General features: G+C 33.1%; 1 protein-coding gene across 2 annotated transcripts; it reads right to left on the reverse strand.

The window, feature by feature from the left end:
- Positions 1–305: 305 nt before the first annotated feature.
- Positions 306–6673, reverse strand: LOC127856975 (cardioacceleratory peptide receptor-like). 2 transcript variants are annotated; one of them, XM_052393192.1, is made up of 7 exons: positions 6575–6673; positions 3774–3915; positions 3095–3298; positions 2721–2866; positions 2098–2239; positions 1557–1652; positions 306–565 (listed from the first exon to the last, which is right to left on the reverse strand). In XM_052393192.1, the coding sequence occupies exons 2-7, from the start codon at positions 3877–3879 to the stop codon at positions 330–332; spliced, it is 930 nt and encodes a 309-aa protein (XP_052249152.1). In that variant the 5' UTR covers positions 3880–3915; positions 6575–6673; the 3' UTR covers positions 306–329. The 2 variants fall into 2 exon arrangements, with proteins under 2 accessions (XP_052249152.1, XP_052249151.1); XM_052393191.1 differs by having other exon boundaries at positions 6187–6637.
- Positions 6674–15997: the final 9324 nt, after the last annotated feature.

The raw sequence follows: 15997 nt of genomic DNA on the forward strand, positions 1-15997 counted from the left end.
TTTGCATTTATTAACATGTGTTATGAAAAAGCAACTGTAGTAAGTTGTGAAAAATAAGAAAAAGCACCGTGCATGGGTTTCATAATAATGTAGATAATTGTTCAAATTTGAACATATCTTTGATACGTATATTTATGTAAAAGAAACAAAATAAGGTACCATAATGAATTTTACCCATGTATGCAAGAACAAATATGTCATTAATAAAATCTAACGAATTATTTTTTACTGTTACGAGCTCGCTTTAAAAGCGCCATCGCCCTTTTGCAACTACCAATTTGTTGTCATTTACTTAACGTGCCGAACAAGTTTTGTAACACCACTAGTAGTCATGTAGTGGTGTTTGTGGTGTCAACACTGTCATAACCTCTCGTCGTTTCCGAAGACTTTAGTGACCCGTACGGTAAAATATTCCTGCTGAAGAACAAGAATATGACTGGATTGCACGCGCTGTTGAGGGGATATAAGCGCTGCAGCACGATGTAGTAACGAAAATCTAGCATGTTGATTTGATAAACGTCCAAGATGTGAAACACTGTGGCCGGCAGCCAGGAAATAAAGAACGCTGAAAAAGATTCAAAAATTATTTGTATATCGATTTGTTGCGCATAGTGACAATAATTATATTTTATGTCTAACCAAGTTCTTTATTTGAACACATAAACATATGTACGTATGATTATGTAGCATGCATGGCGAACCTATTTGTGTATCAGAAGGTTCAGCAGTTTGATCGTGAGACAACTTAAGTTAGGTTCAGCATCATAAAGCTTTGTCGGAAAATTATAAAGGTCTATCACTTTAATTTGTAGGCCATACAGCTTCTAAATACTTTACGTAAATGATTTCTTTTTATAAATCAATACAACTTGGAAAACTTGTTTACACACTGCTGTTGCTAAATACCCCTTAATCTATTTATGATATTAATTCAGTAACAGATAATTGTGCGTTTACAGTATAAATCTATCTCTGTTAATCACGTAACGATATTTAATATATTATTTTTATTTACACGATTCATAATGTTGTTAAAATGCATGATGTTGCACAAATTGTTGGTATGCTTTCGTTTTATAATATTCATTAAAAAAAGAATGAAACATTCTTTAAAATTGATCATTATATGACGGAGGCATACGATATGTTTGGTATATTTTCAATGATCCATTAAATATTTAAGCCCGCCTAAAATAAGAATAATTGTATTTTAGTATCGGGACTAGAAACACCATGAAAAAATGTGTAAACCGCGTATACATGCATAGTCGCAGAAAGCATTTTTTACATGCACATGTGGAGACTAATATATATTTTCACGTCGATGTCATGCAAACGATGAGCATTTCAACGTTACATTTGGTATTATATATATTTTGTTAGATGTGTTGTACATGTTGTTAGACAATTAATAATTTTTCGATTATTATTGCATTATGATATTTGATTTAATTGAATAATTTCATGAAACTAGTTGTATTATTGTAGTATCTTCTTAAATACTGTGAATAATATATTGCAAAAAATGTAAAACAACGACAAACAAACTTACTTACCAAAGCATATTATCAAAGTCATCTTTATTGTTTGGATTCTGGCTTTTGGTAGTAAACCACTGTTTTTAGTTTTATGACATGGCTTAAAAGTTGAATCTGAAAAAATTCACACAGGTAGGACATTCTGACTTAAAATTTCTCTTTCGTAAAAAATACGTAATTTATGCAATGCGAATGTGATACTTATTTATAAATTATATAGTATATTTAAATTAAGCATATACAAGTTACAATAAAGCTAGCTATCAAATAAAACAATCACCATAATGAAGCTACATGTATTAGTGTGATGTTGCATTATTTATTAGCGTAACGTTATCTTAATTCTTAACCAAACCTACGTTAAATTGTGATTATATATTAAATGTTTAATAGATACATTAAATGTAAAGCATTTATGTCACAGTATTCGGATCCGAATTTACAAGTGCTATTGAGAGCTTAAAAACAATAATCCACGTGCTGCAAATAAATAAAAAACACAATTTTTACAAAGAAAAGTATAGGTTGCCTATACTTGATGCAACAATCTTAAGTTTACCTTCCAATATGGAGTTCATTTCTGTAAGATTTTTGCTTTCCCGCCAGTGCTTCCAGACAACAAGCGTGATTCCAGTGTAGCAGACGGAGACAGCGAGGAATGGAATGAAGAATACGAGCAGAAGTGTGAACCCGACATAGAGCTGAAATTGCAATAAAGGCTATTGCACCTGTTACATTTTAAGAAAGAATACCAGGTTACATAATGAGCGTTAATAAAGTATCACAACAAATATTGTAAATCCGAATATCAAATAGCATTAGTGCAAGTTTCAAGAAAAGAAATGTCCACTGCTTTCATTGTGTCCTTTTAAACAATAGTGTTATAATAAGCATACAGTATTTACAAATGCGTTTATTAATATAAAATACAAATAATATATTAGATTATTTTAAATTCCTCAGTGTTCATTGTGTTCTCTTTCCAATAAATGCAACTTATATTGCCTAATAAGCGAACAGAAAGATTCACACCGAAAACCAAATATATGTATTTGAACAAATTTAACAGTAGTTTGACGTATCACTAAGTAGGGGTCTTGTGCATTGTGATGCGTGCGTATGGTTTTCTATAAAACGATATGGTTTCCTACTAATTTATCATTAAACGGAATGCATACACACCTTCCATCCAAGTTCTGTGGTGATAGTTATGTCACAGTAGTATGAAGTTTCATAAAGGACAGCTCCCGTGAACGAAAACGTCCACACAGGAATCAGACAAGCTATTACCCATGAGCCGATAATTATGGCTTTGTATGGACGGTACTCTGCAAGGATCGAACATTTAAAAGTCTGTGTTCCAAATTGATAAACTTTTATCATCTACTACATTTGAACGATATTAAATAGTTCCATATTACATTTAAATAACAGGATAAAACTTCCACTGACATCAAATTAGCAAGATTTTTTTATAATGTAATTTATTTTAATTATTACATACAATATATATATTACGCAACAATAGTAAAGTATGTATATTCAACATAATTTACCTCCAGTTATTGCTCTAAGCGGGTATCGTACAGCCAAATAGCGGTCCACGCTCATTCCAATAAGAAGATTGTTGGAAACAATCAGAACCACAAACGTAGAATAACGCCAGATGCGACACATGACGTCACCCAAGAACCATTCACCTCGCAAAATACCGTTGAAAACCCCGTCGCCAAGAACGCTGATTAAGCCGACACAAAGGTCTGAAATATAAGCATTCATATGACGTTAAGTTCAATATTCAATAAAAGAAAATCGAGAAACACTCACTGAACTATAATTCTTAAGCATTAATATCTCTTTGCATATGATGTGCATTATGTTGCGGATGTTGGTCCTGCAGGAACAAGGACAAGTTTGATGAATGGTTATTTGATAACATTACTGAACTTGTAATTTGATAACCATTCTGAAAACGGGAGGCGGATAACTACAACGGGCGAGGCATGGTCAGGGGTGATAACCCCAAAAAAGGGTTAGGGTAAGGGTTAGGGTTAGGGTCGGGTTAGGGTTAGGGTTGGGTTTAGGCTAACCCAAACCCTAACCCGTCCCCTAACACTAACCCTAACCCTAACCCTAACCCTCTAACCCCCCCTTGCGCAATACCATACCATGCCTCGCCCGTTGTCGTTTTCCGCCTCACTTCTGAAATCAGGCGTTCATGTTAAATACACTAACCAGCAATCGCAAGATGGAATATGAAAAAATGAAGCCGGTTGTTTCCTTTCTGTCGGGATAAGATAAAGATCACAAGACCGTTGAGGGAGATGATGAATGCCGCCATCAGCAGACAAATCGCAGAGATGGCAACATACGACCCCTGCAACGAAATACGTTAAATTATACCAGGGCCGTTATATCACAACCGATACAATGTGTATTTTATGATGAATTCGCCCCTTTTAAATCATAACGATGGGCAATTGATGACCAGCACAATAAACAAAGTACATTTACATCTCATGATAACCTTTTACACCTTCGTTTGATAATGCATTAACAAAAGTTGATCAATTTCATTTTACGATAAGCAATTATTGTTGCCTATATGTGATACTGCGCTATGAAACCTTTCATTTGTTACAATTTTGTTTCAGTATTAAAAAGTACGTAAGGCGACGTCATGTGCTTAGTAGTTGTTATTTTCCAGCTAAAATATGCGATATTAGTGAACAATAACTGTACATATATATACAGACACGTCTTATTTAAGTTGTCTTCGATAAACTTAACAGAGTTTCATAGTTATTTTCTATTACCGCCATTTACATTGGTGAATACAGTGCCTGTAAGAGTCTGGTCACGGTTCGTACATTTTTAAATAGATGTTATGACAATTTAAAATTTGCCATTAATCAGTTGAATTCTTTGCTAGGCGTTTAATTAAACTTAGTCTAAGAAATTATAATTTTGGAACAATTTCTATATCAATTTCTATATCACATTATTCAAAAGATTATAATCATTATTTTTATCAACAATCTACACATTAAAAGATTCGTCTACACATTATAAGAATATTGTTGAACTATAATCATAACAATAAATAAAATCTGTCGAATACAGATATTTGTAACTTGATTGTTTCTCAAATATAATTAAAGTGTTATGTGTTTTTATTGACATTTGCTTGAAATTCCTTACATGTTAAGCAAACCACAATGAACCGACACTGTACACAAATAATTCACATATTATGGAGCATTACATCTCAGTCGGTGAATTTTAGCTTTATCGTCTAAAATAACAGAGTTTAACGGATCAAAGATAAGAAGTGACATTTGTGAGATATAAATCACTGATTTGTATAAAGTGCTTGAACAAATCTAATCACGATCATTAATGATGTTATGGGTTATTTAACTGTAGATGTAAAACGCAGAAGCTCGTATAATGCAAACTTCTGTCAGAGATGGTAACGGTGTAACAAGTTCCAGGGCACGATTACACGAGTATAATCATCATTGTTTTCTCAATCTATAAATTCTAAGGTTACGTAGAAAGATATGCATAGCGATAATGTGAATAGTATGAAGACTGATCAATGAGTTGTCCGTGGTGAAACGCTATTAAAATAAATGAACTGAATGAACCCATTTACTAAAAGTAATACTCACATTCCTACCGGATTTCGAAACGCATTACTAGTAATTGAATTTGTATCACTGATCAGTATCTGTTCCATATTAAAACACTAGTTTATTTAGCTTACTTCTCGTAGCTTTTATTCCACTGGAATTACCGGTACCAACTATCTGGATTTAATCAAGCTCTTCAATAGGTAAGGATTGCTTAAACGGTACAAATATGCGTTGAGCGATCAACACTATAGTCTCATATATATCTGAACATACTGTTTTATTATTGATTATAAGAAGTTAAAAAAAAACTTTCAGCGATCCCGTTATTCTTCATTAAAATTTAAATTTTCTTTAAGGATGATAAACAGCTTTAAAGCAAAACAAAAACATACAAAAACACATTGCTTGTTTTCAGGCAAGTCAACAGTTACAGGAACGTTTCTGTGTTAATGTGTACAACGGATATCTATGAGCTAAAAATGCAAGTTGTATCGACAATGTGTAAATACAAGACCAACTCCGTGAAGCATTGCTCCCGCCTCCACACAAACACCCCACAGACATCAAATCACTTATTAATTACTTCATGGCATCTGTTTACCGCGAACGCACCGACATAATTCACAAAAATAACGACCACCTGATGGCATTAACTTTTCTAGAGCGCAACTGATTATCTTGATATATAACTAAAATATAGATTTACTTCTCTCTTATACGACACCACTATATTTATCATGTTTTCTCAGCCATTTTAATTTTAAAAAAAAGAAAATGAGATTCAGGTATCAAAAGAAACGAATTATGAGAACAATAAATGATAATTTTCAGCAATTTTACATAATGTCATAAACTGACAGTGTTTAGTCTTTAAGCAGAAATCAAACACAAATCTGAACGGCTAAAAAGAAAATGTAACAATAAAAATGATAAAAATGCATTAACTTGATGAATTGCATGACTAACAAGTATAAGATCAATCAAACGTTCGATACAATAATCATACTTACGGACAGATCATGCTGGACGATCCCACTTTTATTCACATTTGAACTGTTAATCATCATCTCTATCGTTGTATTTGTGTTTGAACACAGTTAAAAAGAAACATATATATTTTTGAATCGCATCTGCTTTCTACAGTTTCATCGTTTGTTATGTTGCTATTAATTTCCTGCGGAAAAACAAGGTTTAACACTATTGTCTCGATACTAACGTCCTGTTGCCTGTTAAAATACACGTGGTAAATAAGTTTCGTTTTTAATTTAACTACCATTAAATATTTCCAAAACACAGTTTTGGTACCTGATTTTTTGTTACGTTCAAATAATTCAACGTGTGTTAATCGCTTAGTCAGGCATAACACCATGACGATTTACCAATAAGCATTGTGAATACCTGATGCTATCACAGACGGCGCCTGTCAAATGTATCGAAAATATTCACGCTGTGCGTGTTAGGCGATCAGTCGGTTATAGTCTGCTTTTCTTCAGTGTGTCCTAGCAGTCAGTACAATCGCTATGACGCATTTGATCGGTTTACGCCACAATTACTAATCGTAGCGTTAAATGAAGTTACACAACTCAAATTGTATGCTTTATTTAAGGGCAGTAATTTGATTTGTGATGGCAATCGATTGAATATTGCAAATTTGGTGCATGTATGTGTAAGGAGTCGTTGGATGCATCATACATACAATGCGCACCTGGTCTTAATATGTTTTCAATTGTCGTGTTTATTATAATCTAAACCATACATGTATGGGCATATTATTTATAAAATTAAGTACTTAATCTCTGTGTTTCTTTTTGCGTATGATAAATATAAACAAATGTTGATGAACTACTGTGCTGGCGCATTACCGCAATCGCGCACAAAATTGGCATGTTTAGATGATTCAAGTTTTGATAGATCAATGCCCTTGGGATCTAGTTGGAAGAGGCCAGATTTTCTGAAACCATGAATGGCATTTTCAATGGTGGCTACCACATCGCAGGCATGTTTGAAAACGCCGAGAAAATCCGTCTTGGTCAGGGATTGGCCAAGGTGTTTAAACTGCCACGATTTGACGCACCGCTTCCATGCCGCCTTCATTGGGGGCAATTAAGCCCACATCACACGGTTGAAATATGTTCGTAGCGTAGGGTAGGAGGTAGTAGAGAATTAACCCGTTTTCAGAACAGAATTTAGTAGCAGCACGTGACATATGGGTAGCGTGGCCATCAACAAAACGCAGCACTGGTAAAGGTATGGACTTTTCCTTCACATAGTTTGATACATGATGGAGGAACGAGACGAATAGCTCGATATCCATCCACCCATTTTTGGTATGTCCGTAAATGGCTTCTGAAAAGCTGTCAATTCCAGTGTTTCTGAACCGTTCACCCGGATACACGATTAGAGGAGGTATGTAATCACCCATAGCATAAAAACAAACCATTGCGGTGATTTGGGTTTTGTTGCTAGTGACAATATTTTACACATTGTTGGAATCCTGTGCTGCAAGGACCTTTCCTGGGCTAATGCATAACGGAAACCCACTCTCTTCCACATTAAAGAGACGCCTTGGATCCTTTACAAGACTCTCGAAGTCAGGAATATCGCTTGTGAGATACTTGAAGAGACCATCGTACCAACATTGAATCATGTTCATGTTAATAAGGGCTCGTTGATGTCCAAGCTTTAAAGGGTTTCGTTCAGTTATCTCAGTGTGCCGACTTTTAAATGCATTAAACCAATCTCTACCTGGGGTATTGTTTGGGAATGGGTTTGTGCGACCATCACAATCAAGGATTGTTTTCACATCAAGGCAAAGTTCATTGCGTGTTACTGGATAACCGATGGATGCCATCCCTGTACAGTACGCAACCAATCCATTTTCTCCGGCAGCTGTCAAGACGGTGGAAGGGCCAGGTCTTGCTCTGGTGTTCAACCTGCGAGTTTGTCCATTAGAGTGGATTTATGGATCCCGAAAATTTGTGCTGCCTTCCGCTTCGACACAGCGCCACTCCTCGCCATAGATATAGCAAGTTTAAAATTGGCATCTGAATATGTTTGTCGTTTTTTAATACTTGTAGTTGCTTTGCCATGATTCTGCAAAATAAAAGAGTCAATATATAGTTTGCTAAACTTACTTCAGCACGGACGTTATTTCCCGCAATTGACAATACTGAGTGGCAATTTTTGACCATCCAAGTAAACAGACGACGGTGATTTGTTTTGCATAAACGATTAACAGTCTGTATATTAAGGATACAAATACTCATTTCTCACTATTTCAGGACTTTATAGCATTAAAAAGATATTTTGTAACTAACAGTGATTTGGTACCTACCTTACAGATGTTGATAAGACGCTCACATTAAGATACTGTATGATTTTAATCACCCGAAAACAAAAGTCGCTGAATGGAACTGGTATTAGTCGTTCTTAAAAAAAAAGTAAGATGTATGATGGCATCATCAATGACGTTATATTTTTCAAATACGTAATAGAAATAACAATAACTTAAATGTGTCCGATAAATACCACCGGACGATATTACCCGACCTTCCTTTATTCTACAGAAAAGTAACACTATCATGCATATCAATCAAATAAAAAAAAAGCAGCTCTTAATCCATTTAATAAAATAAATATTAATATCTCATTTGGTCAAAATGACTTATTATGGGTTCATTTTCTTAAATCGCGGCTAAAATAATGACCGGTTTTTATCAAAATTTAATGTAATGTTCCAAATATAATGCATGAACCTATCCAGATAGCATTAGCTGATTTATCAGTGCCGTGTTGCCTGTCACAGATACTAAAAAACAACGTAATCGTTTAATCGTACGCACGTTTTATGGAATGTGTATGATTAAATTTAGGTTTGGGATTTTCAATATGATGATGAAAGAGGTGTTCATAAAACTATTGCAAAAATCGAATTCCTTCACACATCTTCAATACAATGTGGCCTTCCAAATATACCTAAATACACAGAAATCATTTGGTCGTTCACATTCTTGCGAGAATGTTTATCGTTCAATTTACAATATGCAAACGAGGTTTTAATGTGTCTTCGCAACGACCGTTCATAATTTGCGAGTAGCTTTCCGACCAAGACGGTTTGTGTGCAGCACCAGAATTTTCCAATAATTGGCCTTTAATGTTTGCTGAATTTATCTGTTGCTAACATTTTATTGCGTGTTGTCTGAAATCTAGCAATAATTGTGATACTTTGTGTGCCCTATCTTAATATTGTTTAATCTGTTAAATATAGCTGACTGTTTTCATTATTATTTTTGCGAAGCATGTTTTCATCCCAACACGCCAAAGATAATATATGTTAATGCTTGGACTCATTAAAACGCTTGCCGCGCTCGCTAATGTTCAGTCAGAATTCGAGACAGTTTATTACGATAATATAGTTTGTTCGTTATTGGCAAAGGTTTTACCTGATGTTAATGTTTGAATGAGTACTGGTGAAATTCAAGTTTTATGTTTATTTGTTATATTCTTGTATGTATTATGTCTTCCGTTCACACAATCGTCTTAAAATAGGAATAACGAACTCATTAGACTTATACTATTTTTCTTATTTTGAAATTGTACCTTGTAGCACGTATTTTATTTTGTATTCTTTATTCTTTATTTTGTAAGATACATACGCACTTGTTAGACTTACGTACATATGTTTAATTTGCTAAATGTTCATCAATGGTAAGACATTTTTCACATTTATAGTTTTGGGTAATGTATATTTATATGGTGCACGTTTTGATGATTGGGTAATTTTGATTTGTGCAAGAGTTCTTAATTAAAACGAGCATAAGGTTTATACTTAATATACCGTACATTGTTTTAATGTAATCATACATATTAATATATTGTACGAATACGTTAATATTAATAAAATCCCGATAAATGCAAGAAACATGCTCATATTGACTTATTTATTAAAATATGTTATATAAATCTCTATGAAAAAGATGTGCATACTGATAAGGGCAAATAAATGTGTTTTATTTACTGACGACAAAAATGATTCGATGTACGATGTAAATCTAAGTTTACATCGTACATCGAATCATTTTTGTCGTCAGTTGTCAAAGAGAAAGTACGCTTGATATTCAAATGCATTATTTTTCTCTTTCCGGGATATTGTTTTAATATGTTGATGCTGCATTAACCAATATTAGTGTATATGAAGTAAAAACACAAACAATGAACAACGGTTGCGATAGACACCTATAAACAAAACATATATACTGTCAGATTCCCATAATATCACTTAACTATTTCATTACTTTTTTGGATAGATTGAACTTTTACAAATTTTAATTTTACTGGTGTTGTGTTTTGAAAACAAAAACGAGATTGTCAGTATTGGCGAACATCAAGCAAATTGATTTGATATACGAAAATAATATGAAACATTGTTGCCGGAAGCCAACACATAAAGACAGCTGGAGGAAAATATGATTAAACGGTTTGGGTCTTGCATATGGAACAGAACTTCTCCTTCTAGCTTGTTTTTGCATTATGGGGACGTTTCTTAATGTAACAAACAACGGTTTTTGATTCTTTATTTTTTCTTTAAGTTATACATCGTTAATTGTACAGTGTAATGTGCAATGAGAATGTGTTTGGTATGAACTCACTTCAACAAAACATGACTAAAACCAAGAGATGTAAACGATTGACTTATGCCACTTAATAGCAATCAATTCCATATTTGGCATTACGCAACGTTTATACGTGAGTTGAAATAATAACAAACTGAAAGTTTATTGTTAGTAATCATAACATATATCTGTATACTTCAGATTATTGAATTGTCTTTTATGATACTATTTAATTATGTTGAAGGGTTTAAAAAACCACTTAAAAGTGTTATTTTAAGCTATATAAACGGATAAAAAGTGTTGGAAAGTAAATAAAATAATTTAAAAGCTTATAAACATTTTTATAAATTTATAAATATTATCTATTTCAAATCAACTACCTTTAAAGTAACATTTTGAAATAGAGTATTAATTTTTGTTAGATTACGACTCTGTCGGAAAGCTTCCAGATTACAAAAGAGATGCCAATGTAGAAACTTGGCATCCGAGAAAATTTGATGTTCAACATCAGCGGCACAGTGCTCGTGACTTATGGCAAATTTTATCAATCATCATAAACCAGTAATGATAAATATTACCGTCGCTTTTTGAATTTCGTGTCTTAATATTAAGTTTATTATATGTTCGTAAAGTACATAATAAATTGGTCACTTGCGTTCAATAAAATGACACGCTTGCACAATAGTTTCATTACTGATAATGTTGCTCGATATTTGTTATTCTTTAATAGCGTTTCGTGATTTCAAATGAACGCACCGTGCCCACATATTTTAAGCATGTTATTGCGACAATGCATCTGTTATGTTTTCTATTTATTATTATGTTTTCGAACTGCTGAATTATTACAAAAATGGTAACCTATCTGTCATCCGATCAGAATCAGAATTTTTAATTCTCATAAATTTCGTATAATTGTATTGAGTCTTTAAATCATACAATTCATAGCATTTTGTTCCCCAACAAATTAGTATGTATTTCACACCATCTGCCTCCAATTATTGCTCTTAATTGGTAACGTACAGCTCATTCCGATGAGAATATTGATAAACTCAATTTGGACAATAAAGGAAGAACAGCGCCAGACGCGAAACATGACTTGAAGTACTACCCTTGCAGACGACCGTTGAATATTCCATCTCCAAACACGCTTACCAAATAGACACGATAGTATTTAATATACGCATTCATTTATTGTAAGGTTCAATATTTGATTTCAAATTTAGAACGAGAGAGATAGAATAGTTAAAATGATCTATGAGTGATTTTTTTCTTCCATAGAATCTATACCTTATATTTCGGTTTTGCAGAGCGTAGCTTTTAAAGGGACTGTCAACCACGAATGACGAAAATAGAAAAGTTCTTAATTACCGTATTTTTTACAATTGTTAGTTTATATTGATTAAAATATCACGACTGGTATAAACATTACTTGAAAAAAAGTTCATATTTTCAGTTTATTCGGTAATACAATTTTGCGATGTGAAATCAATATATGTAAAATATAAACAATTCACAGCGCATGCACAATGTACATTTCTGAGTTGGCCACGTGTCGATAATGATCAATTTACTTGCGTTATTTATATAGTTAAGTGGTAGTTACCTGGTAGACATACCCAGTGAAATGCATTACCAAATATACTGAAAATATGAAAACGTAACGACTTTTTTCAAGTAATGTAATATACCAGTCGTGATATTTTAATCAATATAAACTAATAATTGTAAAAAATACGGTATTTTAGAACTTTTCTTTTCTTCGTCGTCGTTGTTGACAGTCCCTTTAAGGTGGTTAAATGTTTAACACGTATTCTTCGTTCATATGATTAGTTGCTTTGAAATGAAACGTTGGTAAATCGTTACTTTAATGCACTATTCAAAACACACATAAGATAAACAATCACATAACACATTTGTAGTAATAGTTATTCGAATAGATTTTTATAATATGCAAAACTTGATAATAATAGACCAAAAGGAAAGCTTGGTGTATTTTGTTCGTGTACAATATTTAGCTGAAAATATACTCGTACGTACAAATGAAATGTACAAGCAACCCAGAATAAAACATGAAGAAATGAAGCGGGCTAAGATAAAGATAGAAATGCCTTTAAAGTAGATAATGACTTATGCAATGAGTTGATATACCACATCGTTTGAAATATACAATCCTCGCGACAGCATCATACTGTTAATTAAAGCGCCATAGAAACATTATTGACCTTCGGAAAGTAATGCGTTTTCTTTTACCAACGCGCTACTTAATACTAGTTATAAACTGATAAATGTAAAGGCACTGTGCAGCTAAACAAAACTACAAACAGATAAGTGTTATGTTAAACACTTTCAGCTGTTCTGGTAATTCATGAACATGTCAGAATGTTTTTATGAAGGACAAATGGCAATCAATGTTTTGGATACATCACATTATGTAATCAAACCTTTCACAAGTTATCAGTGCATTTCAGTATTTTTATAATGGAGACCTCAACGACGAGTGGCTGGTATATTTATATTACTCCAGCTACAATAAGAATAACATGTGGATTCCTTTATTACAACACATGGAAGTATGCATGTCTAGTTGAACTGGAAAAATGCGTCTCAGACAATGATATTACCTTGATCGTAAAACTTTACAGGGCTTATCAATTCAACGTTAGGAAGTTCTTTTCGAAAACGACAATGCACACCATTTCAATGTTTAATATAAGCTGATGTTAGAAATGTAATGGTGTAACAATTTCTTATGCGCAATACTCATCATATTATTCTTAGGCTAATGCGAACTATTCTTTTATAGTAAATATGTATATGATTAAGACTTATATATGCTTGGTAGTGGTACATGTAACACGTGCCCATTTAAACACCACAACTACAATGTGAACCAGTTGTACATGCGATTTGACACTGACTTGCTATTTATAATGGTTTATCGTGTTTTTAAATATTATACAAATAAATATTGTGTTTTTTAATTAAAGCATTAATTGTTAGAATATCATTGTTTAATTATATTTTATGCGTGAAGTATGGAATTGTATTGCTGTTCGCTTCAGGTGGTGACGCACACTGTTTTATGTCAATACGAATTTATTTGTTGTTTTAGTGAAAATTGTGTACTAAAATTAAACAAATTTACAATATGTTCGCCGACTGAACTTTGAATGGTATTTAATCCTCAGGAACTCACGTTAAAAGCGAAATATATAAACGTTAAATATATGTGTTCTTGTTATTCACATACCATTTGAACCACAATATATACATATACAGTATCTTATTTGTACACGTTCAATGTTTTAGAGTGTTAATGTCCTATTCATATATAGTATAGTCTTAAGATATTTCAAAACTTTGACCCGACATTTATAGAAATTATATATTTCCAGAATAATCAATAACTTGAACTATTATTTTTCTTTTCTTTATTTGTAAGTGTCTAATTATACTTCGACAGGTGTTAGCTAAAACCTATTTATTTTGCTCGATTGCATAGAAAGCCTAAGGCTTATTTGAAACGCTATAGGGTCCGTTTCCGACGACTAGAACCAGTACTTGGTGTCCATGTGGGAACTCTAAGAACGCTCCAACAATGGGGATATCGAATGCGACTCAATGGCAGGTGTCACTATCACAGTTTTGGACATCTAGCTTCATTGTTTTAGAAGCAATATGTGACCTGTTTTTGTGTGCGTACTTCTATTAGGAAATCTCTATTGGTGCTGCACATCTAGCTACTTCTCCTTCAAAAATTAAATTAATGGCACACATATATTGTATCTTTACTTCACTATGCTAAACCACTTCATGAAAGTTCGAAGACATAATGACCTTATTTATCAGTCCGTATTGTCTGCACGTTTAATCCGTGTAAATGATAGTTTAAGTCAATATAAAACACGTCAATAATTTTATATGAAACTGATTGGACTGAATGATAAGTTCGTTATTTAACATACATTCACTCATAAAAGTATTCGCGATAACGTTAAATGGATTTCAGTTACGAGCGTTTTCACGTTAAATGATGACTCTTATACAAGCCTGGACCAATGCCCGTTTAATAATCGTGCAACCCGCATAATATGATTATCGCAATTTGTATAAAGACAACTTTAATGACGCCGGCGATTTTTTTATAATTGATTGATTATTAATATTTGGATATAACTCTTGCCAAATGAATTATTACTTGATCATGAATTATTGCATTTACATTTATTAGTCATGTTATATGCTCTAATCATTCGTGCTAACTGAATAAAAGACATCAATAAGTTGAAAGCTGAACCAAATCCATAACGACATGTTCCATACATGTAATGACACAAAAACATGTTTAGCCCTCAGACGATTTTGTTCAACGTAAAATACATATTGGCGATCTGCAAAATGCATGTTATTAAGTGTAACGTAAATAAGGAATGACAGAGATTAAGATACGTATGCCTTGACACTCTGGTCGTATTCTTACACAATAATGTATAGGTAGTGTAGGTTTGTGATACTGTCTTAGTTTATGTAAGTCCGAATTTTAACAAAATCTGCTGACATACTGACGGACAGTAAACAAACTTTCATTTAAATATTGGTCACATTATTAGAAAACCGAAAAGGTAGGTTAAAGATGATTTAAATATTTAAAAGCAGGTATGTAAATTCAGGTTTGTAATTTATCGTTTTTCAGTCAATATTATAGCCCTCGGTAAGTTAAAAAGTGTTTAACATTCCCAATGAACAGTTTTCAGCATGTATATACACCTCGAGTCTCCGAATATATATATATAATTACTCTATGTTTTCGGACACTCTAAGCAAAAATAATTATTTTTCGTGACTCTTAATTTTCGGACACACGAGATTTCGTCCAAAATTAATGTCTCTAAGTTTTCGGACAGTATATTTTACAGCGCTATTTTACCAAATTTCGGTCCCGTTTTCGATATCATATGACACTTCGATCATGAGGTTTTACAACCAGATTAACATTATAAAACATGGCAGGTGCATGATTGAGGGCAACATTTGCGTTATTGGGTAAATAATCTTGTAAACCGGTATTAAACAATGGTATCGCCCGATAGCATAAGCGTCATGACTATTACCCGGTACTAGGGGTAGTTCCAATTAACAGTTCAATCATATACCGCAATGGTACTACCCCTTCTCAGAAAAAAACTGTGACAAAATACTCAACGCTTCA

This window comes from Dreissena polymorpha, chromosome 14 (genome assembly GCF_020536995.1).
Source record: "Dreissena polymorpha isolate Duluth1 chromosome 14, UMN_Dpol_1.0, whole genome shotgun sequence".
Classification (NCBI taxonomy): domain Eukaryota; kingdom Metazoa; phylum Mollusca; class Bivalvia; order Myida; family Dreissenidae; genus Dreissena; species Dreissena polymorpha.

Excerpts from the sequence above, each read along its gene's own strand:
- LOC127856975 (XM_052393191.1), bottom strand. The coding sequence starts at position 6,243 with ATGATGATTAACAGTTCAAATGTGAATAAAAGTGGGATCGTCCAGCAT. Across the intron at positions 2,867-3,094 it reads GCTTAGAGCAATAACTGGAG|AGTACCGTCCATACAAAGCC; the intron begins GTAAATTATGTT and ends CGATCCTTGCAG. Across the intron at positions 2,240-2,720 it reads CCACAGAACTTGGATGGAAG|CTCTATGTCGGGTTCACACT; the intron begins GTGTGTATGCAT and ends TTGCAATTTCAG.